Source organism: Dreissena polymorpha, chromosome 13, assembly GCF_020536995.1.
Source record: "Dreissena polymorpha isolate Duluth1 chromosome 13, UMN_Dpol_1.0, whole genome shotgun sequence".
NCBI lineage: Eukaryota > Metazoa > Mollusca > Bivalvia > Myida > Dreissenidae > Dreissena > Dreissena polymorpha.
The window spans coordinates 21,805,641-21,833,145 of record NC_068367.1 but is presented as its reverse complement, the minus strand read 5'-3'; the positions used below and the strand labels follow the sequence as shown (position 1 = coordinate 21,833,145).

The 27,505-nt window shown below is 34.9% G+C and overlaps 2 protein-coding genes across 6 annotated transcripts in view; one reads left to right on the top strand and one right to left on the bottom strand.

Moving 5' to 3' along the window:
• The window catches only part of LOC127855037 (transcriptional repressor NF-X1-like), a 36,733-nt gene extending 22,035 nt beyond the window's left edge, over positions 1-14,698 (bottom strand). Inside the window, exons 1-11 of one of the 3 annotated variants that reach the window (XM_052390372.1) lie at positions 14,606-14,698; positions 11,556-12,599; positions 10,742-10,912; positions 10,582-10,696; positions 10,125-10,253; positions 9,060-9,302; positions 6,577-6,679; positions 5,873-5,944; positions 5,059-5,198; positions 4,308-4,398; positions 243-451 (exon numbers count right to left, since the gene is read on the bottom strand). In XM_052390372.1, the coding sequence (XP_052246332.1) occupies positions 243-451; positions 4,308-4,398; positions 5,059-5,198; positions 5,873-5,944; positions 6,577-6,679; positions 9,060-9,302; positions 10,125-10,253; positions 10,582-10,696; positions 10,742-10,912; positions 11,556-12,587 (2,305 nt within the window). In that variant the 5' untranslated portion in view covers positions 12,588-12,599; positions 14,606-14,698. Of the gene's footprint in view, positions 1-242; positions 452-4,307; positions 4,399-5,058; positions 5,199-5,872; positions 5,945-6,576; positions 6,680-9,059; positions 9,303-10,124; positions 10,254-10,581; positions 10,913-11,555; positions 12,603-14,605 lie in introns of all 3 variants that reach the window. The other 2 variants (XM_052390371.1, XM_052390370.1) reach the window with 2 other exon arrangements.
• An 88-nt stretch (positions 14,699-14,786) lies between these two features.
• LOC127855039 (UPF0538 protein C2orf76 homolog) overlaps positions 14,787-27,505 on the top strand; it is an 18,901-nt gene continuing 6,182 nt past the window's right edge. The window contains exons 1-4 of one of the 3 annotated variants that reach the window (XM_052390376.1): positions 14,787-14,934; positions 25,035-25,178; positions 25,847-25,897; positions 27,088-27,125. In XM_052390376.1, coding sequence (XP_052246336.1) covers positions 25,043-25,178; positions 25,847-25,897; positions 27,088-27,125 — 225 coding nt within the window. In that variant the 5' untranslated portion in view covers positions 14,787-14,934; positions 25,035-25,042. Of the gene's footprint in view, positions 14,935-19,788; positions 19,914-22,445; positions 22,588-25,034; positions 25,179-25,846; positions 25,898-27,087; positions 27,126-27,505 lie in introns of those variants that run through there. The other 2 variants (XM_052390377.1, XM_052390378.1) reach the window with 2 other exon arrangements.

The window sequence follows — 27,505 nt, the reverse complement described above, 5'->3', positions numbered from 1 at the left end:
CTCAAATCTGAAGCCAACTACAACTAGGAAGATCTCTTTGCCCCCCCCCTCCCCACGAGAGGCTTCAGATCATAAGTAACAAGGTCTGAAAATTTGATAGTTGTATCTTAAAAAGTGAAGGAGAACATCAAACCAGACTTTATGACCTTATAGACAAGACAGACAAATCTCGATGGTAATTACAATATGACCACCTTTACTTCATTACAGGGGGTACAAAAACAACCCCAAGCACATCTTACCTGGAGGTCCACATTTAAGGATCTTGTTACAGGTGGAACCACAGGTGGGTATAGGGTCCAGGCAGGATTTGCGAGGCTCACTGCTTAGTGAGTCCAGGGTTTCAGCCCCACAGGGACACCGGGTCAGGTTGGTTGGTAGGCGCTGGCAACTGGAGCAGTTACCATTGTGACAGGGGCGCTCACACTTGTGGTTTCCACAGTCTAGGCAGCTGAAATAACGTTTTCTCATTCAGATCATTTGAATCAGATGTAGATATTGGCAATAATGAGGATAGAGGGCTTAATGCTTAAAATTTGATCATCCAAGCAAAAGAAATGCTGCAAGAAGGCAGATAGATGTGAAACTGAGAATGCGGAGCAAAAACCTTAAAGTCCTTAAATGAGAACACCAAGTTCAACATTACCAGTGTAGAGCTATTGTTTAGTTTGATGTTGCTTAGTGTCACCATTCTGCTCAGCCTCTAAATGAGTGCTCCAGATAATTCTTCATGCAACTAGTTTCCACAATTGTATGCCAAAATAGTTTTGTCCTTCCATAATTTACCCTCAATTTGTTTTCTAATAAAAATATAAAATGAATTTGAAATATTACCAAGTTGAGTTCATAATTTTATTACTTCTGTAATGATTACCAAGTAATTTCTTCAAAAGATTAAGATAAACATATACAAAATATTTCGGTAGTGGTCTGTTGCCTTTTTTCCAGAAGCAAACATTAAAATCATTTGTTAAACACATGCTTTGCTTTTCTGTTCTCTTAATTTTTGCATTTTAGCAGATGCCATTTTACTACAACACACTCAACGGTTCACAGCCAATATCAAACTTCTTAAGATGGTCATGCAGAATAGTTCTGAAGTTATCGTAAACAGTTTGAAGTGGAGCATAAGTAAGCCTGACCACCAAACAAGAGGGCCAAAGTGGCCCTAGTTCGCTCACCTGAGATGAGTCAGCTCATTCAATCTTTACCAAATGTCAAACTGTACCTAGATATTGTTCAGACAAACATCCTGGTCAAGTTTCATCATTATTGAACCAAAACTCTGGCGCATGGAGTGTTTTTATTTTTGTAAGGTTTGACCTGGTTACCTATATTTTGAGTTGACCCCCCTAACCAAACATTAAACTTTGCTTACAAAAATAAATATGACCAAGATTCATAAAATCTGAAACAAAATTGTGACCTCTAGTGTTTACAAGGATTTTGTATAATATAATGAAAATTTGGACAATCTAAGGGCAATAATTATGGCATTTATTATGTGATTTTACTCATTATCACACTTGACTGAGATCTTCTAGCAACTTTGATAAAGAATGCTTGAGAAATGTGAATGCTAGAGTGTTCACAAACCAAATGTGGACGGACGGACAGCGGACAAAGACCAATCCTAAAACCTCACCTGAGCAATCAGGTGAGCTAAAAAGTGTGTTTCACCAATCTGAGCCATTTTTGAAATTGTCCGAGAAATCAATAAAACCAATGTATTGACTAAGTTTCACAATGATTAGGCAAAAAATGTGACTTCTCTAGTGTTCGATCACAGGGTTTCTCTCTAGTCACATAAGGAAAACTGTCCCAACCCCCTCACGGCCATGTTTTTTGACTGATCATGACCATTTGCAAACTCATCTGAGATATATATAAAACCAATCTTGTCATGACCATTTGCAAACTCATCTGAGATATAAATAAAACCAATCTTTTCACCAAGTTTTATGATGATTGGGAAAATAATGTGACTTCTAGAGTGTTCACAAGCTTTTTTTTAAGCTTTTATAAGAAAACCTCCCCCCCCCCCCCCCCCGGCAGCCATGTTATTCAACTGACAGGAACCATTTTCGAACTCAACTCTTGTATCAAGGAAACAAATGTTCTGACCAAATTTCATGAAAATTCGGCCAAAAATATGACTTCAAGAGTGTTCAAATGTTTTCACTATATATTTAGAGAAAAATGCCCCGCCCACTGGCGTCCATGTTTTTTCACTGATCTGGACCATTTTCAATCTCGTCCAAGATATCAATAAAACCGATGTTTTGACCAACTTTCATGATGATTGGGCAAACATTGTGACATTCTAGAGTGTTTACAAGGTTTCTCTATAGCCAAATAAGATAAACTGCCCCGCCCACTGGCGGCAAGGCAATGTTATTCAACGGACCGGAACCACTTTTGAACTCAACCAACATATCATTAAGGCAAACATTTTGACCAAATTTCATGAAAATTGGGCCAAAAATGTGACTTCTAGAGTGTTCACATGTTTTTACTATATACATCTAGAGAAAAATGCCCCACCCACTGGCAGCCATGTTTTCACCGATATGGACCATTTTCGAACTCGTCCGGGATATCAATAAAACCAATGTTTTGACCAACTTTCATGATGATTGGGCAAAAATTGTGACTTCAAGAGTGTTTACAAAGTTTCTCTATAGCCAAATAAGGAAAACTGCCCCGCCCACTGGCGGCCATGTTTTTCAACAGACCGGAACCACTTTTGAACTCGACCAACATATCATTAAGGCAAACATTTTGAAAAAGTTACATGAAGATTGGGCATGAAATGTGACTTCTACAGTGTTTACAAGGTTTTTCTTTTTTTTACCTATCAGTGTTTTTTTTTTATGGCAATTTCGGGGCCGATATTCGGCCCCATTCCCCTCAAAAAAGAGTATATATTTTCCCCCCATTTTGTAAAAAAAATCCCCTCCAGATACATGTATTCAAAAAAAAAAAAAAAATTTTTTTTTTTTTTTTTTTTTAGAAAGAACTGTTTCATAATCATGATAAATATATCTCAAATTTATTTCATAAATAACTTTATATGATTTTCCCATTATCGGTGGACTTTTCACATGAATTGCATTTTTCTCCCAAAAGGCCAGGAAAAGGCCTGATGTATGTATATTGTGTCAATATTTGTTGATAAAAACATTCCAATTTGGTCCATTTTATTGATAAAAAATGCTCAAATTTGCCATTTAATTGATTTAAAAAACTCAATTAGACTCAAAATGGCTAAGAAAACTGAGACTGTGCATGAAGGCTGAACTGTTTGAAACTAATGTTGAAAAAATCCTTGATATATATTTCAGAAAAAGGACAGAGACATTCTGCTGTGAATATTATATTCATACAAACATGTGTATCCATATAATAAATATCATTACATATAACAGAGTGAATTTTTTATTTTCCCCTTTTCCTAAAAAACGACGCATTTTTTCCCCTTTGGACGGGCCCCGCCACCATTCCCCTATATGTGAAAAAAAACACTGCCTAGTGACCTAGTTTTTGACCCAGCATGACCCGGTTTCGAACTCGATCTAGTTATCAATGGGACAAATCTTCTGACCAAGTTTCATGAAGATCGGACAATAAATGTGGCCTCTAGAGTGTTTACGAACAAATGTGGACAGATGGACGACGGACAAAGACCGGTCACAAAAGCTCACCTGAGCAATCAGGTGAGCTAAAAATTACTCACATAAAGTAAATACCAAAGACAATGCAGTAACAATTAGTATTCTACTTAGTTGATGATATTTTAGGATGTACTTGAAATCAAATCTCTATTGGGATTTATTTTAGAAAAAAAGAAGCTTATTTTGAGCACTCATCGAAGATTTTCACAACTGAGTGTAACACCAACATTTTGGTCTAGACTTGTGTCAGTTTTTGGTCAGGACTAGTTTATTTAATCATTTTTATGTTTAAATAAATGTACTTCTCATGTGATAACAAGTAAGTCAACTTGTTGACCAACAAGCCCATTCACATATTCAGCAAACAGACAAATTCAGCGCAATTCAACGTTCATTGCACTGTTTATACTCCATTCAGGAAAGAGAAAGAAATTTGTTTCATTATATGATATCATTATTTTCATAAATAGTTAACATTAAAAGAACTGATTTCATGGAACAATTAACAGCATCTACATGTCACATATTTTCTGACAGCTGTATGCCTCTGTGAATGACTCTTGACTAGAAGTTTTTTCTAAATCATTTATCATAAACATTTAAATAATTAACATATTGATCAACAGTGATTACCTGTCACATGTTTTCTGACAGCTGTAGGACTCTGTGAAGGACTCTTCACTTCCACATGACACTGTCCTAGACTCATGCTTGCCAAAACATTCTGAAAATAAAATAATAAGCAATTCTGTTTCAAGCACTATTCTGGCATATATTTACCCAAGTTGCTCAAAGCCAGCTATCACAAGCTGTTAACTTAAGAAGTCAATACCAATATCACAATGTCAAGCAACTTTGTCAAATATTGGGTAATTATTTAGAAATACTACATAATTAAATGTTAAATTAACTGAGTTGACTTGATACAAAATTTAACAGCTGTTGCCAATATTATTACTGACTGCAGCACAACTGGTTCAGTGGCAGGACATTTCAGATCTATGTAAATACAATTGTATTCATGTTGAGTGGATTTATATCATACCAGATTGAAGCTGTAGCATAGTTGAAAATTACTAACGCGTAAATCCCACACAACCTCAGTTCAATGTGGTTTTTTTCAATAATGCAAACTAAATTTCAAATGTGTTCAAATGTTTTTTTTTCTTGATTTTGAGAAAAGGCAATGCCTTCCATTTGGTAAATTAAGAAAAATGAGAAAATGTTCCTTACTAACTTGAAATTTAAGGTAAATGGTATCATGTTACAAAAAATTAGCCTTGATTTGACCCCATCTACAGAAAGCACAAACCCCTCAACAAATCTAAGACAGAATTAAAACCAAACCAAACATTAATCAGATAATACATATCATTAGATATACCTTGATTGATGACCACTTCACATTTCTCACATGACCCAGAGTGACACTTGGCCTGACAAAAGTGCTTCCCACAGTTCAACTGCCTCTCACAAGTTTGCTCACACTTGATAGCCAGCGTGCTGCTGCATTTTGTAGTCTGTCTGAAACATCATTAAGGGGTAAACAGGAGAATATGTTATATATTAACCCTTTCCCCTATAAGAAGCAAAGTGAAAATGTTTTTTGCAACCAGCATAAAACCAGAACAGTCTGTGAGTAACTCGCAGTGTGTTCAGGTTTTATGCTGTTTGCTGCTCATCAGTATCTAAGGATTAGAAAACAAGACTTAACAATTTTAATCTAGTAAGAAAGATCTATAATTAAATTAAATTTTCTAAGGGACTACACAGGAGTGAAAATAGGTATCTACGTGGTAAAGGGTTAATTTGATTATTTAGAATTAATAATAATGATAATATATTCAAGCTTTAAACCTGTATTTAAATTGTATTCTTGATTTAAAAAATATTAAGGACTTTCCATATTAAAGCACCTTACAAAAGTGTAGGCAACTGACGCAAAAAAAAACAAAAAACTATCACATCCACATTTTCTAATATTATTTGTAACCTTCCTAGATCTGCAGATATTCCCATTTTAGGACATTTAAAAGTTGAAACCAACAAACAAATTGGACAATTTTTTTACAGACTGTATTTGTAATTTTTCATATTTACTTGTGAGTTATTTATGAGTCAGAAAATCTACTGACGCAAAACAATAATTCCAAGTTTTTAAAGGGTGCTCTTAAATACAGCTTTAATGTTGAACTTACTTGGTTTTGCCACAGTCACATGACCTGGTCACCATGGCAGTACATTCAGGGCAGGGACCAGGATGGCACAGACTGTAACACAAATGTAAATGTGACTTGCAATTATGTTGTTCATGATTTCATGCCCTATAAAACAGTGTTACACTCATACACAAAACAATGGTTTAGGCTGCTCACAATTTTGCTGGAAAAGTGTAGCAGTTTGTTCGTATTTAAGGCATATACTTATCAGTTATGCCTAGAAAAGAAGATGCTTAAATTACTTCCAAGTCAAAAGGGCAACTTGTAAGAAAGAAATTGATATCGCTTCAGTAAAAATAAGTGCTGGAAAACTGGGATAAATGCAGTCCCGACTAGCTATTCCTTATTTCAAGGATTTTTTCGTTATTTTAATAGACATTATTTGGTAACATGCCTACTGGAAGAAAATGTGTTTTTTCTGAATCCAGTATCAAAATGTTAAAGTGTTGGTTTGCTTTAAGATGTTTGGAAATGTAAAACCATTTTATTGCTCTGATAATAATAACATTAAGAAGTTTCCCCTCAGACACAAAGTGCAAATGGCTAAATGCAACCAGCATTAAACCAGAACAGCCTGCAAGTAACTTGTAATCTAGTAAAAAAAAGGTCTTTAATGTATTCTTAGGGACTACAAAAGCGTAAAAATGTGTATCTGAGCTGGGCAAGGGTTTAGGAGCACTCACATGTTGCAGGGGTGCTTGCATGCCTCCCCGCGGTCTTTCTGACACACGTCACCACAGCTGTGGGGTGTGTCCATGCGGTGGGGGGTAGGCTCCTTCATCTTGCCTGGGGACGTGAGATGAACAATGCGAGTTATGATATGAGCCTTGTTCTTAAAAAAATGGGCTTTTTGCATAAAATGTTGTCCGACATTAGCAAATCAGGAACTACACTTTCCGCCTAAACTGGAGTTTTTGTTTACATTTTATGCACGGGTGAATATTTGATTAGGTTCCATTTAGTGTCCATATTCAACAATTATCTAAATGGTAGACATTAACAGAGATTAGTTACATAATAACAATGTTAAATAATATGTTAACAATATTAGGTAAGAGTTCTTAGCAGATCACACACTTAAAGCAGTTTTATGCTTTGTCGAAGCAACTAACCCCCATGTATTTTAGTAACAGTGTGTTGTCCGAATTCTTAAAAGGTAATTTTCTTGATTGTTTTATAAAAAAAATGTCAAACGAAAATAAAATAAACCAACCATAGGGAGCTAAATATATTTAAACTTAACTTAATAACAGTTACATTAAGTAGCTTTATATGCAGAATAATTTTTAATGGTCAGTTATTGCTCTGTCCGTAATTTTTTAAGTTGACACCGTTACGAAGAAAATTTCATCTACCGCACGGGAATGATACGGGGATACAACTTCTTCCGAAAAGTAAACATTCTTTTAACCTTTCACGTCATAATGAAGCCATGAACAAAGCGCGAAAAAAGTGAAGATCATCAAAAAGTCAGTAAAATATTGAACGTACTTTTATTCTGTGTCAACACCGTTCTTCCATTTTCTTTGCTATATTCACTTTCTGTTCTTTTATGATTTTCAAATAATATGTATTATTAGGTGCCACAAAATAATGTGTGCATCATGTGTTTTTGCGACAAGTAGCATGCTGTTTGTGGATGATCAAATGCCTGAATGTCATCACCGTTATGTTCCACACCGTGACGCTGAATGAGTTACGGTATTGACAACATCGTAACGGTGTGCACAAATATATACACACATTATGGTGTGAATAAACTTATATTCATATCGCTGATTGTCTTTCAACTAACATCGCAAATTTTACATGGAATTTATAAGACAAAATTGGAGAATGAATACAATTGGAATCAGTTCTGTCAGAATTCCTGAATGTCATCACCGTTACGTTCCACACCGTTACGCTGAATGATAAAAGGTGTCCACAACATCGTAACGGTGTTGACAAATTTATACACACAATATGGTGTGAATAAAGTTCGTATTCATATCGCCAATTGTCTTTCAAACAACATTGCAAATTGTACATGGAACTTATCTGACATACATTTATTGTAAAAAACACAATGCGAATTAACAAGAATATGAAAGTATAAGATAATCTGTCCACACCGTTACAATTGTGACAACACCGTTACACCGCATAAAAAGAAGACTTTTATATACATTAAGATTCAACAAAAACTGCAAACGTGTTTTAACATCATAAAGTCGTCAAAAAGGTGTCCAATGAACGAAGAATTTAGTATATAAACATGTACCCAAACAATTTATAGAAATTCTTAAAGTTGTAAAAAGTAATTAAAATGTGTATTTACACCGTTACGCACTTTATGTTCTGATAAAGTCACTTACGATTTGGAATTGATGTAATAGCCACTCATGATCACTTTATACAATGAAACAACGCAAAAAAATCATTTAAATCAAGTTAAATAAAAAAACATAATCAAACAAGTATTTATGTCCGTAATGGTGTTCTCTTCACAGGTTTTGACGTGCGTCAAATAAGCCTTCATAATCGCGATCTGGGTCACATTAGGTCGTGCCCAGCTTAGGTTGACGTCCGTCTGACATTAACAAAACTGATAAAAGGTCTGTCGACACTGCTTCACTAATTGCGTTTTTAAATATTTTTTTTATTAAGAATGGAACCTAATCAAATATTCACCTGCAAATTCATTAAGCCCAGTATTTTCCAAAACAAGCCATAAATAATAAAATTGTCGTCTTATATTGTTTTACAAAGTGTCTTGTAAGTTGTTAACACATAAACGTTTGCCACTTGGTATTTAGGAATTGCATTTATTAAATGTTAGGGAATAAAGTTATTAGTTTATCATCGAGGAATACATAGTATGTTCTGAAATGAGTAATTAATAATAAATTCCACTTATAATGAGTAAGATATACCATATGATCACTCATTATGCTTTATTTTGTATTTTAAATGACAAATATACTCAAAAGCATCAAACTATAAAATTGTTTGTTTTAGAAAAGTCAGAGTGAATTCATGTCAATTGATAATAAATCAATACCGAATACATTAATAAAGACCAACCCAGTAAAAAATACTTTAGCTACTGAATTCATCCTCCAAATTATTTTGAAGGAAACAGTTATATTTTGTTCCCATCTTACAAGAACTCTTACAAGCTTACCACAAAAGCACTTGTATTGATTGGGAAAACTGAAGGACAGATTCTGACAAGCAGGACATCTCCAGCCCTCTTTCTCCGTTCCCGTGACGATGGCGTTGGGAGACCGCGCCCACTTCTTGATGCAGCCCAGGTGGAACAGGTGGTAGCAGTTGGTGCAGCTCCACACAGCGTTCTGGGCCCGCACTGTGTCACAGCACACCATGCACTCGTAGGTACCCTTGGTCAGCTGCTCTATCAAGACTCCTTAAGCAACAATCAAATAATGACAATATTTGAGCCGCATCATTCAAAATGGGTTTAATACCTTTGCTGAAAGTTTAACTCCAGACAAGTTTACTGAGCAATTGCTATGCAGTATGCTATAAAGTCTAGAGGGTTAAGCCATCATATTACAGGTCAGGGTAGCTCCTTACCACACGGTATGAATATAAACAATTGACAGATTGAGAACAACAGTTTAAGTTCAAACATGCTTATTAGAAGAAGCAGAGATTATGCTTGTGATTATCCAGGCCAACATTTTATCCCTGATATTTTACTTTGTCATGGAAGTCTATTCTCAACATATATCTACTGAAGGTTAAAATCACCTAGTGAAGACTAAGGCTAGGCTACTCCAAGATGACACTTAACAAATTTAAGTTAATCCATTTATATATTCAAACAACAACCAACCTAGTTTGTTTTCAGACCAATACAATTTATTTTATACTGATTTATGAAACAATGTTTAGCATTTAAATGGAGAGAATATCCTAAACATAAATAAAAGTATGTAGGTATCAATTAATGATTGTACAAACTTGTAAAATTGAACTTCTTCCACTGATCTACCAACTGTGAAAATAATCATTCTGCTTTCAACTAGTGTTTGCCTCATAACCACATTAACTGTGATATTGAACATACTAAAAGTGCAGCAACAAGCCAATGAGCAAATCAATATCAAAAGTAATGCCACTTTTTGGTCTTTACACAACAGCAAGTATGCAATAATAGCCTGTTATATGGTAATTGTTATTTCGGTTGAAATGCTACGCAGTTTAACAAAAAGCAAACACTAACCTCTCTGACTCTCGTCAATCTTGACCTTGATTTTCTGCCTGCTACCTCTGTTCTGGCCACTATAGTTGCCTGGATTTCTGCTGGACCTGTCCTGATCTGAACTCTCTTTGCCGGTAGATTTTTCTGTGCCTGTTTTTAATCACACATATTAGATGTTTGAATTTAACATATGTGATATTGAAAGCAATACACATCATGGTTTCAATTTCTCAAAAAAGACAAGTGTGGGCTTACATAAATGCAAATTCAATTTTAATCACAACAGTGCAAATACCAAATAACTTGCACATTGTAACACAATCAGTTATATTTTGTTTACTACTAAGTACCGGGTATTAGACTATCTACACAATTGTTCTAGTTATTTGTTGATTTCATCAAACTTGTGTGCAAAAATACTTTGTGCAAAACTTGATAGCGCTGAAAATATTCAACACGTATTGGATACATTTCTCACCTTGAGGCACATCAAAGCCTTCAGAGAGCTTGGTGCGATCCCCTCCCCGCTCTAAGTTGGACGGGTTCACCTCCTTGGTGCGATCCCCTCCCCGCTCTAAGTTGGACGGGTTCACCTCCTTGGCGCGATCCCCTCCCCGCTCTAAGTTGGACGGGTTCACCTCCTTGTGCCTCTTATTGCGATCCCCTCCCCGCTCTAAGTTGGACAGGTTCACCTCCTTGTGCCTCTTATTGTAGTCCTGGCCTCGGTAGTTGTACCGATCGTATGAGTCCTGGTGAGTGCTATACTGGTTATTCTTTCCTTGCCAATCTCGAGGACTAGTGGTGAAGATCTGTGGTGTTTGATAAATATAAATAATATTATATTTTTTAAATCAACGTATCACATTAAACAATAGCACCGCATAGCGGATGCCAACGCTTGGCTGTGGGTGCAGTTCTGAATAAATGAAAGCTTGTCACAGTGACCTTGACCTTTGACCTAGTGACCCAAAAATGGGTGTGGCATGTAGAACTCATCAAGGAGCACCTACATATGAAGTTTCAAAGTTGTAGGTGGAAGCACTTTGATTTTAGAGCCAATGTCATAGTTTTAGCACAATGCGGACGGCAGACCCCGAACTGGCTATGACAATACCTCGGGTTTTCTCCGAAAATAGCCAAGCTAAAAATGAAATTATTGACTGGAATAAAGCACGGACCTATTTTCATTTTTTTCCCAATCTGGTGTGCTTTCCCTAAAATAATGACTATCTTCCCATGTAGCTGGTGTTTTATTGACACTTCGATTTGTGTTGACTTGTTACTCAGGTATTCTGTCTAAAAATCCAATATATATTGATTTCACGGTAACAGTCTGTAACATATATTTACTTGGTACATTCTCTAGTGAAGATTTTTTCATTCATAGACACACAATATGTTTAAGTATAACTTAACTTAAAATGTCATATTTTCAATGGTTAGTCAGCTTACCTGGTATTCCTTTTTCTTTCTTCTTCCACCACGACCTTCTGTCTGGTAAATTTGTCTATCATCAGTTGACATAATCTCAATGTCCTTCCCATTGTCTGCCTCTTTGGATTCCTTTGTTACATTATTTTCAATGCCCTCTTGAATCCTTCTGGACTGTGACTTTCCTTCTGGTTTGTCAAAAGATCTTCCATTTCCTCTACCTTTCTTATAGGAAGAATCCTGTCCTTGGCTTCTGAGAGTTCCGCTAGGTTTTCCATTAGCCCTTTCTTTAGGCCTGGTTCCTTGAGAAGGGTTGTGATTAACTTCATCACCAGTCTGTGCAATCACATTTTCTGTTGTTTTTGTACCAGTTTGGACTTCAATACTATCTGCTGTATAATTCCTGTTATATGCCTTTTGCCTTTCAAATGCATTCATATCTTTATCATAATACCTTGACCGTGTATCAGTACCTTGAAAACGTCCACCCCTGTTCTGTCGTCTGTCAGATTTATCTTTTGTATCATGATACTGACTATCATTACTGGAATGATAAACTTCAGAAATTGAATCAGGTATTTTATCTGGAACATCATTTGAAGCGCTATTATTTTGATTTTCATCTTTTGCTTGACCTTCTTTACTGACAATAGGACCTTTTTCAGGAGCGTCCCAAGAGTCCCCATTCTGTCTCGACTCTTGTTTCTGTCTGTTTCTATTCCTATTTTGGGAGTAAGAATATTTACTCTTCCTTCCACCACCACTTGCATCATTTCCAGCGTATTCAAATACTGGCTGGTTCACCGCTGCCATATTGTTGTAGGTACCATATTGGTATTCATATCCCATAGGGGGTGCCTGATACGGATCAAATACAGGCTGATTAAAGTGGGCTGGTACATAGGCCTGCTGGGACCAATACCAGTTACCATTATATTGCTGGGGGCCTTGCGGCCCATATCCATAACCCTGGTGATATTGGGGGTCAGGGTAGTATATCTCAGTGCCATCATACCCGTATCCGTTACCAGCAGAATAATCACTACCTTCCATCCGGGGTAACGGCTGCTTGAAATAAAAACCATTAAAAACTGTATAAGAAACCATAATCATACTAGAATTAATTAACTGACACCCCATCTGATAAATGGTGTGTTTAAACCCTGTTGAAAGCACTACTAGAAAGGCTTTTGTGGACAATATTAAGATTTTATTATATATATTGTGATAGTGATTCAGGAACCCTAAAGCCTAAGAATCAAATACATGTAAGTGGAAAGAATGAGTTGATCTCTATCTAGTGAGTAGCGTTCACAAGATTTGTGTCATCATATTGACGTGCCGACTAGCATGTTAAGCATTTCTTTACTAGTTTTTGATAAATTTACATACCTGAATAGAACTGACACAAATTTTTTTTTTTAAAGTAACTATCAGCAAGATACAACACAATTTAAACTACCAGTATACAGTGTGTTTTTTTCACCAAATTGGGAATGGCACCCAGTCCTTTTGGATTTGGAAAATTTGCAGTGTTTTGACTAAAATTGGGAAATTAGTGTTGTTGCAAAAAAAAAATGCTTCAAAATTTAGAATACAAGTGTTTTCAGTATTATATTTACTAAGCTTGAACTTATATGGATGGGAGATGAACAAAATATTGAGATCTAAAAAAAAATATTCTTTTGGGTCCCATTACCGGACCACATTTTGAATGAAACAAGAGATGTGTTTGTCAGAAACACTATGCCCCCTACTGCGCCGCTTTGATTTATTTAATTTTTTTATCATTTGGCAGGTACAGATAATTTTTACAAGGGAAGTAATACTTTTCAAAGGGATATAATAAAAAATATTACTTCCCTTGTAAAAATGATCTGTACATGCCTAATGAAAAATAGAAAGTATCTCCCTTTAAAGCTTGTTACTTCCCTTGGATTTGTTTTTTTTTACCTTGAAGGATGACCTTGACCTTGCAACACTCAAAATGTGCAGCTCCATGAGATACACATGCATGCCAAATGACGGACTGACTAGCAGTTCAACTGCTATATGCCACCCTACCGGGGACATAAAAAACACTGGCATATATGAAAGATTCAGTCCATTTATTATCATATTCATAACCCAATTAGTTAAGACATTAACTGTACATCTATTAAAGAAAAAATATGTGGCCTGTACATCATTGTAAGAGATTACACTATCGCAGATGTTTCAATGACATTCGTAATTTAAGGCAAATGTATTAACAGTACTGGTAGGTTTGGAGTAAGTAAATTAAGTTCACATATTGTGTGAGCCCTTTCAAAATTGATGAACAATTATGAAAATTCAAAATGTCTGGTTTCCATCTAATAACTGCACTTTACAATATGTAAAATAAATTTGGCGAAAAATATACTTAAGGGGAACGGGGCTACATTTGAGCTGAAAATAATAAATAAAAAACATAAAAAACATAGTAAATGAGAATTACAACAAACTTAGTAAAATATATAAAGTATCGCTAAATTCATCTCACTTATTGAACTGCCTTATTGAATTCTGTTAGTGTTATTGTGTGGGTACATGACAGATATGAAAAGAATACGATAACAATAATATCAAAACATGTACCTTGAACATGAAAACTTGATAGGGTTTCCAAGTCTCATTAGTTAAATGTGTCTCTATTAAAAAAGCATTCACTTTTTTCACTACTGTATGCTTCTCATACTAGTAAGGTATAAATATGGCATGTTTTTTTTCTATAAAATATGGTATTTCATCAAACCGTGCCAGGCGATTACTACACTAAAATAAATAGATAAAATATTAACTTTGTACAGTTAAATATGCGTTTTGTTCAATATGTCATAAAATCATACAACTTTCATTTTCTTCTTAAATTCCCAAAATCTTTCCACTCTGTTTTCACTTACAAGTATGTTCATGATGTCCGACTTGGATCTTTGCTTTATTTTTAGAAAATCAATCGCAAGAATTTTCAAAAGATGTTACCCGTATTGATCAAAAAGAAATATTGAGAATGAAAATGTAAACGCCAACATAACAGTTTATATATATACCGGTGAATATGTGAAATATCTCACACAAGTTGTGCAACTTGTTCAATTTCTTCTTCACTTCAACTCTTCACTTCATGGCAGACTGAAAGTAACACATTCAGAATGAAACGAAATTATTTTAAAATTTTAATGTACTACATATTAAATATCGATCACATGGAACATTCTGAACACCATATGAAACAAACATATTTGAATCGACTAAACTAACGATAAAAAATGTAAAATGCAATATCTAACTTAGATATTATTTTCATAAAAAATGAATCAGAAAGTCGGATGAAACAAGTTTCGGATTAAAATAAAGAACTATCAGTTAATTTATTAAAGTACGTGACCACGAGGATTTTAGCACTTTGATTTGTTGTACTTTATTTTTGAATATGCTCGCTATCGATGTATGATTGTGACACTATATATATTGATGAAAAAATCTTGACTATCATATAATTTCGCGACCATATGTGCAGCTACTTTAGTTTAAAGGGGCCTTTTCACAGATTTTGGCAAGTATTGAAGCTTGTCATGAAATGCTTTATATTGATAAATTTTAACATTGGACCTAAACATTTCTAGTAAAAAACCAAGAACACATTTTAAAAAAAGGAAACAAAATTAACCTTAAAGCTGAGGCTCAACTGGGATTGAACCCCTGGAGTCCTGTAGTAAAAAGTCTCCCGCTTAGACCACTCGACCATCCGTGCTCATGTTATGAGCAAATGTTATTTTAGCTCTGCTGTTTTCGGAGAAAACCCGAGGTATTGTCATAGCCAGCTCGTCGTGTCCGTGTACGTCGTCATGTCGTCCGCTTTGTGCTAAAACCTTAACATTTTGTTAAGGTTTTTAACATTGGCTCTAAAATCAAAGTGATTCTACCTACAACTTTGAAACTTCACATGTAGCTGCACCTTGATGAGTTCTCTCTAGATCAAAGGTCAAGGTCACTGTGACCTTTAAAATAATAAAATTCTGCCAAGCTTTCGCAGCCGAGCATGGCACCCGTTATGCGGTGCTCTTGTTTACCTTTATAAGCAATCCTCGCAGTTTCCCAAAATGTAACAACAACAACAGAACTTTCCAAATTATTCAATTGTTTCGCATTGCAACGCTTTATAATTTTCAGGTTTTCAAATCGTTAAAAGATGCATAATACAGGGCTCGAAATTAACTTTTTTTTCTACTTGCAAAACATTGCGAGCTGCTTTAATACCAACTCGCAAAATCAAAAACAGTCTCGCAAATTTTGCAGGAAACATAAAAAAGTTCGGACATTAATTTAGTACTATTAAAACAAAATCAAAAGTTCTTAACATACACATTTTATTTCTGCAATCATACAAATATATCAGTTCCTTGGACCATAAGGGCATTGTTTTCGAATATAAGTGTGTCGTGTTCACTCAGAAAACAAAGTTTAAGTGTCAGTTTGGGATATTTTTAATGGGTTTAAAACTTTTCAAATATTGAAAAAAATCAGCTATGATATCGTGTGTTGAGTGCGACGTCACCAAAATACAAATCAACGGTTAACTTTACTTCATCTTTCGTATTTTTTTTCCGTCTGTAGGCAAAAAGAAACTAATTATGTTTGGCTTCGACGCCATGTCTGTTCAAGTTCAATGAACAAATGTGAATAGTCAACTGTTTCACGTTCTTTGTTCCAATACTATCCTCGTATCTGTACTATAAGTATACCAGTCTACATACAAGGTGTGCGCTTCCGCATACAGGTATTCAGACGTTCTATAAATTGACCTACCGTAGTACGGTTTAGCGTTCATGACGTCGAGTGCATTTATATTACTAGTTTTTTTCCCACTATTTATGTACTCGCAAAAAAATACTAGTGGCTTAAAACTTAACTCCTAATCAGTATTTTTCACTGGCATTTTGCGAGTGTGCGAGTGTTAATTTCGAGCCCTGTAATATGATTATAGGTGCTACCTAATTTACGGGCAAAAGCTTTTTGAGTTTTTTTGTTTTGTTCAAAATATTATAATTGTTGCAATAATTAATTAATGCATCCAAAAAAAAAATCAATCTTAAAACAAGTTACATGTTCCAAGCTTAAAGATCTAGCATCTCATATATTTTTTGTTTTCTAGCCACAGGAATTTATAGCTGGTTAGGTGTCTGTAGTATAGTGGATGGGGTGTCTGCTAACTGGCTTAGTCACTGGGAGGTCTCTGTATTGATCTCTTAAGTGGGAGCATTCTTTAGATAACCCTAAAGACATACTATGGCGTACCTTTTGGGTTGAAAGTCAAGAAGACCTACAAGTTAAAAAGAGAAATGTACGTCAAAGTACAATAATTGTACGTCGACATAAATATAAAATACACTTCGAAGTATATATTTGTACGTCAAAGTACAATTTGTACTTCGACATACATGTTTGTACTTCGACGTACACATTTTTTGAACAGCCAATCAAAACACTAGTCTCTTGAGCCGCTTTTCCTTCAGATTTATTCATAATAAATGTTTAAAATCTCTTTTTTAATTGAGGACAAAATGAATAAAAATATCAGAATGGCAAAAAAACAACGCATAGAAGTTTCAAGTATTTAATGCATTGAAATAGATTATATACAAATTTGAAGAAGATTCAATTGTTACCTTTTTAAAATTAAAATTATTCAGCATATTGTGAGTATTTATTGATCATGCGGGGCGGAGTATCAAGACCGTCCAGTGCATTACTGTGTAGGAAATTCCCAACGGTAACCAAACAGTAACCAAGCATTAACAGGATAAATAATGTATTATGACCTCTCCGTGGGTCGTATTTTGTGATAACCATAACTTGCATAAGTCAGAGGTTAATTCCGCCACGCCAGGTCAATAAATACGCACAATATCTATGAGTTAGCGGTCGATAGTCGCATAATATGGTATAAATTATAATAATAATAATGTTTAATAAATACGCACAATATCTTTGAGTAAGCGGTCGATAGTCGCATAATTTGGTATAAATAATAATAATACTTCAATGTCAGATATCTCTAAAAGCAACAGATGTAAGGTGTCTTCTGATTGGCTAACACTCAAGGGTCGGTGAAAACTGTACGTCGAAGTACATTTCTCGTTCTACCTAGTAGGTCTTGTAGACTTTCGACGTCATGGTACGTCGTATAGACACTAAGTACTGGTCCTACCCAGGAACCAATTTGTTTCATCAAATGTCTCAATTCAACTTGACAGCTTGCTAAAGCAGTTGCATTAAGCATACAGTACATGTGATGTGTCAAATCAATTTTGATTGACAAATTTGACAGGATTTTTTTTAATCCAATAAGTTTTAGACTGCCAAATAACACACACTACGTATTGAAAGCCATACCTGGAGCTTTCGTCTGTATACCACTGACTTCATCAGAAGAATGATTTCTACTGTTGGGAAACGTAAACACCACTAATTGTCTTCTTATTTATTATCAATGTATAATTATGTGTAACAGCATAACAACATACTTGTTTCGCAATTAAAATATTTAATAAATACAGGTATCTTGCAGGTTTCTAATTTTCTTTCGCAAACTATTGTTGAATAGTTTAAATTGTGTCGCCACTAAAAAACTAGCCATTTTGTAGCAATTCTAAAATCACAGTCTAAACTGCATTCACTTAGCTTTACAGTTACAATTTGAATGCAAATATTAGAATGCATCATGTTATATCATCCATATTTTTTTATTTAAACATTCAAATAACACATAATACAGTACATATATAAAAAGATATGTGGTATTGAGTGGATATACAAAACACTTCACATCATTTATTTGCACATAAAATAATAGTTACAAAATAAGTAAAACTCATCAACCTACATTTCAAGAATATTTACGTATATGAAATTACAAAGTGGTGTTATTGTATTACCTTTTACAAAATTAACATTGCTGGTTTTGCACTAGCCATAAAACATTTATCATGGATTAGCAAGTAACAACCAATTTATTAATTACACAATAGAACGGAAATCATATTAATTGCATTATGCATTTACTAAACAAGCTATATGCTACTGTTAAGAATTACACTATCTTACTAAAAATGATCACTGGTACTTAGTGCTTTTACATACTTGTGGTAAGTTTTGTATTACTAGTTTGACAATAATCGGCAGACACTTGTCGATATACAGACAAAATTTGCATGGAAACTTTTCATATTTTTTCAGCATAATTGCCTTCAAATTGTTAATTTAACAACCCTTTGACATTGTTTGCACATCTGATCTTATTATACCATAGCTGATTTTTGTTTATAGATAGACATATATAGACTTTTCAAAGTTCTATAAAAGTTCACACATGTTCCATCCAAGTAATCAATCAGAACCAATAAAGATCACCACAGATAATAACTGTGTGTATAGCTTGGAAATTTTGATAGTTCGGGAATCCCTCCTCTGTTGATTTCTGTAAACCAAAACTGTCAGTTTTGCTGGATATAATGGCTTGTATAATGCCCAGCTCTTGCCTTGGCAGAGCAGCTTCTAAAAACGGAAAACCAACAAATATCTTAAAATTTGATCAATAATGCAGACAATTTATAAATGTCTTGTTTTTTGTTGATTTCGAATCTGGAAGATTTTTTACGTTAGATTGTGGTACGAAAATTCCAACGGTATCGGATTTCGTGGTTCTAGGCCTAAACTATTTATAGTGATATGTAACCTTTTGGGATATCGGTAAAGAGCGAGCAGACGAGGTGAAAATACTTTAAAAATTAAAGCTAAAAGACTAAAAAGTTAGATCTGAATATCTTAAAAATTTATGAATAAATGTGTTTCTGTTGGGTAACAACGACAACTTACCAGAATATTGCTCATGATCAAACGTAAAACTTCTTTCTGAGAGCGAATGGAAAATGCGTCACAAATTCTGATACATAAACAGTAGGGTGTCGTTATTGAAATACCGCGAGAATACTTGAAGAATAGAGATGCCAACTATAGTGTTTAAAGCAAATAACATTTTAACAAGCGTTTGTGATTTGTCAGGATAATAATAACAATAAGATATCGAAAAGATCAAAGCAAATAAATTCGACAGAAATCGGAGATTCGGCAATATATTAAAGACGGGTTATGTTCCCCCAAATTGTGTTCGGTGAAGACTGTTACTATATGTAGTGAACCAGTCTTCGGCTTATACCCACTAAAGAAGAGCATTCAGGGGAGATAATTGAGTAATGACCTAATTCTGGAACGGTTGCGAAGAAAAACAAATAATGCGAGAATATTTAGTGCGATTCGCTAAACAATTATGATGTCATTGATATAACTTTTTCTAAGGTATGTATTTACATGTGATTTAGCATATGTCAAAGTGTTTTTGATTTGTTCAAGTTCATAAAAAGCATCGCGAAAATATATGTCGCGTGGCAAATTTTTTTGAGACGTATCCATATGTGGTATTCTTATGTAATTTTATGTCTAAATTTCCATATGTATGAACGGTCAACGCCCGCTTCGCGGGCTTTTGCCCGTATAAACGGATATTTTAGAGCATGATAAATGTTCAGTATTACTATTTCCTCACACGCATCACAACTAAAACGAGAATTTGCAAATCTGAAACTAATTTTTTTAATTTTGCCAATTTACCAAAACGTGAAAAGGTCCTTTTAATTGATCAGATGCTGAATTATAGACCGCTTTCGAATAATTATTTCCTAATTGTGAGCTATTTAACATTCTATTAAAATCAAACGATACATCATCGATTGTTGATGAAATAAAGTGAAAAATCCTGAGCTCAAGTGAGGGATAGAACCCGAGACCTACAGAGTGGTAGTAAGGCACTCTTACCGCGTCAAGAATGTTGTCAGTGACCGTATTTCACTTCACGCCACCCCCCAGACACACAAATGATCGGGGGTTAATTGTTTTTGGCCTGTCTGTCTGTCATTCTGTCCCAAAAGTTTAACCTTGGTTAAGGTTTTGCGATAACTTTTGAAATATTGAAGATAGCAACTTGATATTCGGCATGCATGTGTATCTCATGAAGCAGCACATTTTGAGTGGGGTAAGGTCAAGGTCATCCTTGAAGGTCAAAGGTAAAATATATTGCTTCAAAGCAGCGCAGTAGAGGGCATTAGTGTTTCACAAACACAGCTCTTGTTTCTTTCTTTATTAAGTACTGCTAGATGGGCCATTGTCGGCTCGGGTACTACTTACATGTACCCCAGGTACATGTAAGTATATTTACATGTACCCCAGGTACGGTAAATATACAACAACGTAACCGGCCGATATTAGACTGTACCCAAGTTTTATTCCAGCCCAAAGTTCGATGTCGTAAAAACGTGCTACAGATTACCATAATTTCGAAACAAACTTGTATTTAAAAAAACTGCATCAACATGCTTTTTGAGTACGAGTTTCGATAATATAGAGGCCATTTAACAGAAATGGACATACATATGATGATATGAACATAATTAATTTATTTAAAAAAAAGCCATCAATGACCGATTTAGCTTAAATATTCTCAGGTAGGTTTTAGTATATTTACCGTACCTGCGGTACATGTAAGTATGAGTGTACCCGGGGTTTATATGAGTAGTACCCGAGCCAAAAATGACCAATCGAGCTTAAGTACCCTTAAAGAGACTTTCTCAATTGAGGAAAAACTACAAAATTCCCATTTTCTGTCTGCAAACATTCAAAAAGGAAGGAATTTAGTTAATTTCATTCCAAAAGTGCATTATCTGTAAGAGAACATAAAAAATGAGAACTGAAACTACTTCTCTGGAAAAGAAATCACTATCAAATCTTTTTTTTTTTCAGAGAAGTTGATTTTTAACTAGGTTTTCCGAAGCAAGAAACTGGTTATTAGATTGGCGAATGTCGGCCGACGGGCTGGCGGGGGGAACAGCTTGTCCGGGCCATAACTTTGTGGCTCATTGTGAGATTTTAAAATCATTTGGCAAATTTGTTCACCATCATTAGACGGTGTGTCGCGCAAAAGAATTACATCGATATCTCCAAGGTCAAGGTCAAACTTTGAGTTCAAAGGTCAAAAATGGCCATAAATGAGCTTGTCAGTGCCATAACTATGTCATTCATTGTGACATTTTAAAATCATTTGGCACATTTGTTCACCATCATTGAAATGTGTGTCGCACAAAAGAATTACGTCAATATCTCCAAGGTTAAGGTCAACACGACTAAATATATATTTTTTTTGAAACAAAGGGGTTAATTATAAACAATCAGTTCATTTTGAGTTGTCTCCCTTTATCAGACTTTTTTTTCAAATTGAAAACCTGGTTTTGTGACAATTTTTCCCTTGCTGGTTATAAATTGATTATTTTTTATTCAAAATGATGTTTTAACTAATTAATATCATAGCCACACGCTAACCACCTGTGTTATGATCCTGTGTCTATAATCATGTGAGGTCTCCATAACTCTGACCTGCAAGATAAGTTTTTTTGTTTTTAAAAAGTTTGCACTAAACAACTTCCATTTGATGGAGATGTGTGTTGGTATAAGCTTACTTGGGCATCTACCAAGGGATTGGATTTTGGGCCAGTGTGGTTAAGATAACAGTTGCTAAAAATACAAAAATAGTATTTTTTGGATTGATGACCTTACTTTGACTGGATGCATATTTCAGTAATTTTGTGTACACATGTAGGTAGCTTACTGGTACATACAGACAATTGTGTTTGGGGCCAGAGAGATCACTGTAATTAAAAATAGAACAAGAGATGTGTTCGTCAGAAACACAATGCCCCCTACTGCACCGCTTTGAAATAAAATTTCTATTTATCATTTAGCAGGTATAGAAATCATCTCCCTTTAAAGCTTATTACTTCCCTTGGATTTTGTCCAATCCAACCAGGGGGATCTGTAGACAGTCAAAATGACCAAGTCAGACATCACTGACAACCAAGGCCTGTGGTTTATCAAAGAGATCATAGCCAGAGTTCATCATGTACCTATAGAAATAAGTCCAGAGGTATGTAATAAACCCTACCATTCACAAATTAGTACAGTAAAGAAATGATAATTTTATCATTAAAAAAAAACTGACAAATCATTCATTTGATATATAAATAATCCAAATAAAAAATCTGTACAGTAACCTTGAAAAAAGTTACATTCTTGCTAAGGAAATGCCCCCGGTTGGTTGGCATATAGCAGTTGAACTGTCCATCAGTCAGTATGTCAGTATGTGTGTATGTCAGTATGTGTGTATGTCAGTCTGTCTGTCCGTCCGTCCGGGAAAAAACCTTAAACATTGGCCATAACTTTTGCATTATTGAAGATAAAAACTTGATATTTGACATGCATGTGTATCTAATGGAGCTGCACATTTTGAGTGGTGAAAGGTGAAGGTCAAGGTCATCCTTCAAGGTCAAATGTCAAATATGTGGTGTCTCTCCGTCTGAAAACTTTTAACATTGGCCATAACTTTTTCAATATTGAAGATAGCAACTTGATATTTGGCATGCATGTGCATCTCACGGAGCTGCATATTTTGAGTGGTGACAGGTGAAGGTCAAGGTCATCCTTCAAGGTCAAATGTCTAATATATGGGGTCTGTCCGTCCGTCTTAAAACTTTAACATTGGCCATAACTTTTTCACTATTGAAGATAGCAACTTGATATTTGGCTAGCATGTGTATCTCCTGGAGCTGAACATTTTGAGTGGTGAAAGGTGAAGGTCAAGGTCATCCTTCAAGGTCAAATGTCAAATATATGGCGTCTGTCCGTCCGAAAACTTTAACATTGGCCATAACTTTTTCAATATTGAAGATAGCAACTTGATATTTGCCATGCATGTGTATCTCATGAAGCTGCGCATTTTGAGTGGCGGAAGTTCAAGGTCAAGGTCATCCTTCAAGGTCAAAGGTAAAAAAAAATTAAAAATCAAAGCAGCGTTCTCATGAAGCTGCACATTGTGAGTGGTGGAAGTTCATCGTCTAGGTCATCCTTCAAGGTCAAAGGTCAATTTTATTTTAATTTTTTTCAAAGCGGCGTTCACATGAAGCTGCACATTTTGAGTGGTGGAAGTTCAAGGTCAAGGTCATCCTTCAAGGTCAAAGGTAAAAAAAATAATATAAAAATTTCAAAGCGGCGCAATAGGGGGCATTGTGTTTCTGACGAACACATCTCTTGTTCAATATTTAACATAGCAACTTGATATTTGGCATGCATGTGCATCTCATGGAGCTGAACATTATGAGTAGTAAAAGGTGTAGGTCAAGGTCATCCTTCAAGGTCAAATGTCTAATACATGTATATGGCATCTGTCCGTCTGTCCGAAAACTTTAACATTGGCCATAACTTTTTCACTATTGAAGATAGCAACTTGATATTTGGCATGCATGTGTATCTCCTGGAGCTGAACATTTTGAGTTGTGAAAGGTGAAGGTCAAGGTCATCTTTCAAGGTCAAATGTCAAATATTCTGTCCGTCCAAAAACTTTAACATTGGCCATAACTTTTTCACTATTAAAGATAGCAACTATATATTTGGCATGCATGTGTATCTCCTGGAGCTGAACATTTTGTGTGGTTAAAGGTGAAGGTCAAGGTCATCCTTCAAGGTCAAATGTCAAATATTCTGTCCTTCAGAAAACTTTAACATTGGCCATAACTTTTTAAATATTGAAGATAGCAACTTGATATTTGGCATGCATGTGTATCTCCTGGAGCTGAGCATTTTGAGTGGTGAAAGGTGAATATCAAGGTCATCCTTCAAGGTCAAATGTCAAATATTCCATCCGTCCAAAAACTTTAACATTGGCCATAACTTTTTAAATATTGAAGATAGCAACTTGATATTTGGCATGCATGTGTATCTCATGGAGCTGCACATTTTGAGTGGTGAAAGGTCAAGGTCATCCTTCAAGGTTAAGGTCAAAGGTCAAATTTTGCAATATTGAAGATAGCAACTAGATATTTAAAATGCATGTGTATCTCATGGCGCTGCACATTTTTGAGTGGTGAAAGGTCAAGGTCATCCTTCAAGGTCAAAGGCCAATTTTGCAATATTGAAGATAGCAACTCCATCTTTTGCATGCATGCCTATCTCATGGAGCTGCACATTTTGAGTGGTGAAATGTCAAGGTCATCCTTCAAGGTAAAAGGTCAAATATATGGCTTCATAGTGGCACAATAGGGGGCATTGTGTTTCTGACAAACACATCTCTTGTTTGTAGGTAACATACATGCATACCTAGTTTAGGATGGCATTTGGGTCCAGCTGATTCATGGTCTCTAAAAATAGAAGAATGGTTTCTGCAGCTCATTGGGTCTATTCAATGATTTGAATAAAGAATTACTTTGGGTAAATGACAGAAACAGTAAGATATACTTTCAAGGTGGGTGAATAGTCTAGATGGCTGTCTCAGTAGAGCTCTTGTGATGTAATATTATGTTGTTAATTTTGTATTTACAGTTTGTGCAATGAGTTCTGAAGACACTGTGGTGGTCACTGTTCGTCTGATACGATCCTTTGAGCACAGGAACATAAAACACGTGGTCTACCGAGACATCAGGCTTGACCAGTCAGTTGCTGAATTCATTGGCTTTTTGCTAATTGGTAAATATTGAAAAGAATTCATAATATTTTGCTGATTTTCTTCACAATCTTGCATAATTGTTTGAAATTGTTGCTTTGTCACTGCTGGTTGTAATGATTTGTTGTAAAAAAAATATCTGTATTTGACCAATTATTTCCATTACTGTTGATTTTGCAGTAACCTTTGAACTGTGTATGCATACCATCTGACACAAGGTGTTTGATTTAAAAGAATGTATAAAATTTGTTTAAATTCAAATTAAAAATATGTTTGTATTGCAATGATTAAAAAGCACTTTATTATAAATATTTGACAACGTAATAACTCCATTTGAATTAATGTAGTAATTATTGTTATTGGAGTTTTATAGGTCTAAGACCACTATGTCCAAAATATCTTGCAAACAGTATCAGTAAATTTAAAGTTATAGTGTTTCAATCACAAATTTTTATTTTGTAGCAAGGAATTTTAATTCCCCAATCAAAGTTTGTTCTCACAGACTCAATGCAATCACATTAAAGAAAAGCTTAAAATGATAAGGCCTAACATTGTCATATAAGTCTCCAAAAGTGTCTCCTACATACTTATACACAGAGACTATTCTTATAAATTAACAAAAAAATGTAATATCGATGTGTTAAATAAAAGAAAACAATATGCTATGTTTTCTTATTCATTTTTATTTAAGATTTGAAAACAAGGCCAGGACTTCCTCCCCCGTTTAAGAACAACAAGTTTGGTGAGTATTTATAAATGTCCACATTATTATCAGGGTTTCCAGATCGATGTTTGGGAGATGTTTAGCCATGATTTATTTTTGTTGCACAACGTCTGTACCGGTAATTGCAGCGATGAAGTGATAATAAAAACAGTTAATCATCTAAATGTATACCTCTAAATTTGGCACATAGACACCTTATCAACAAATTAAAGCTCTAAACAAAACATTGCATTTAAAGTTCATATCAAATCTAAAAAGCAAAGGACTTCTTTCACAAAATACTGTCAAAACTTCCAATTTTATAAATTTTAAAAGGTTCATGAAAGCTATGTAAAATGAAACCACAATTAATTTTTAGGAGAGGAGTTATTGTCTTATTTAAGTAGTGGACAAACATTTTGGTTTCCATGTGTTTGCATTGAAATGGACTACATATACATACATGTGTATAAATAGAAATAATTTTAATGGGCACATTATCATAAAAAACTAATTTGTATACTATTTGCTATAACCATATGTCCCCTATAAGAATAAATAAATGGCGTTATTAGCTGTTTTTAACCAGGTTTTCCGAAGAAAAACTGGTTATTAGATTGTTGAATGTCGGCGGGCGGGCGGGCTGGCTGGCAGGCGGGCGGAACAAGCTTGTCCGGGCAATAACTTTGTCGTTCATTGTGATATTTTAAAATCATTTGGCACATTTGTTCACCATCATTAGACGGTGTGTCGCGCAAAAGAATTACGTCGATATCTCTAAGTACAAGGTCACACTTTGAGTTCAAAGGTCAAAATTGGCCATAAATGAGCTTGTCCGGTCCATAACTATGTCATTCATTGTGACATTTTAAAATCATTTGGCACATTTGTTTACCATCATTGGACGGTGTATCACATGAAAGAATACAGTCAATATCTCCAAGGTCAAGGTCGCCACGACTAAAAATATATTTTTTTTGAATCAAAGGGGGTTAATTATAAACAATCTGTTCAGTTTTAGTTGTCTCCCTTTATCAGACTTTTTTTTCAAATTGAAAACCTGGTTTTTTTACAATTTTGTCCCTTGTTTCACTCATTCTTTAGTAAAATATTCCCTTTTTCTTTAATGTGATTATTTGGTATTTTAAAATAACAGATTGGACTTGGCGCAAGAGGGCACTTAACTGTTCATAAAGAACTGGCACATGAAGTTTTTATTTTATTTTCAGATACTCTGAAAATTTCACATCAGCCTTTTGGAGCCAAGGTACTGTTATGATTACAAGTCAGTAGCATATTAAGGTATTGCTGTTCTAAGGCAGGCTGTTACTGAACACACAGATACTTAAAAGATATGAGCCACTCTCTAGGAAAACAGGGCTTAATGCATGCATGTAAAAGTGTCATCCCAAATCAGCCTGTGCCATCTGCACAGGTTAATTAGGGATGATGCTTTCTGCTGTTATGGAAATGTGTTTATTATAAATGACTTTAACAAAAATCCAGTTTAGGTCGCAGAAAATAGCGTCCTTGTTCAGTCTTCAATATGGGACGATACTTAACGCTCATTCATTTAGCCTGGGTTTTCCAGTGCACAACTCGTATTTAAATTAATACAACTGAATATCAACTATTTAATACTTGTAT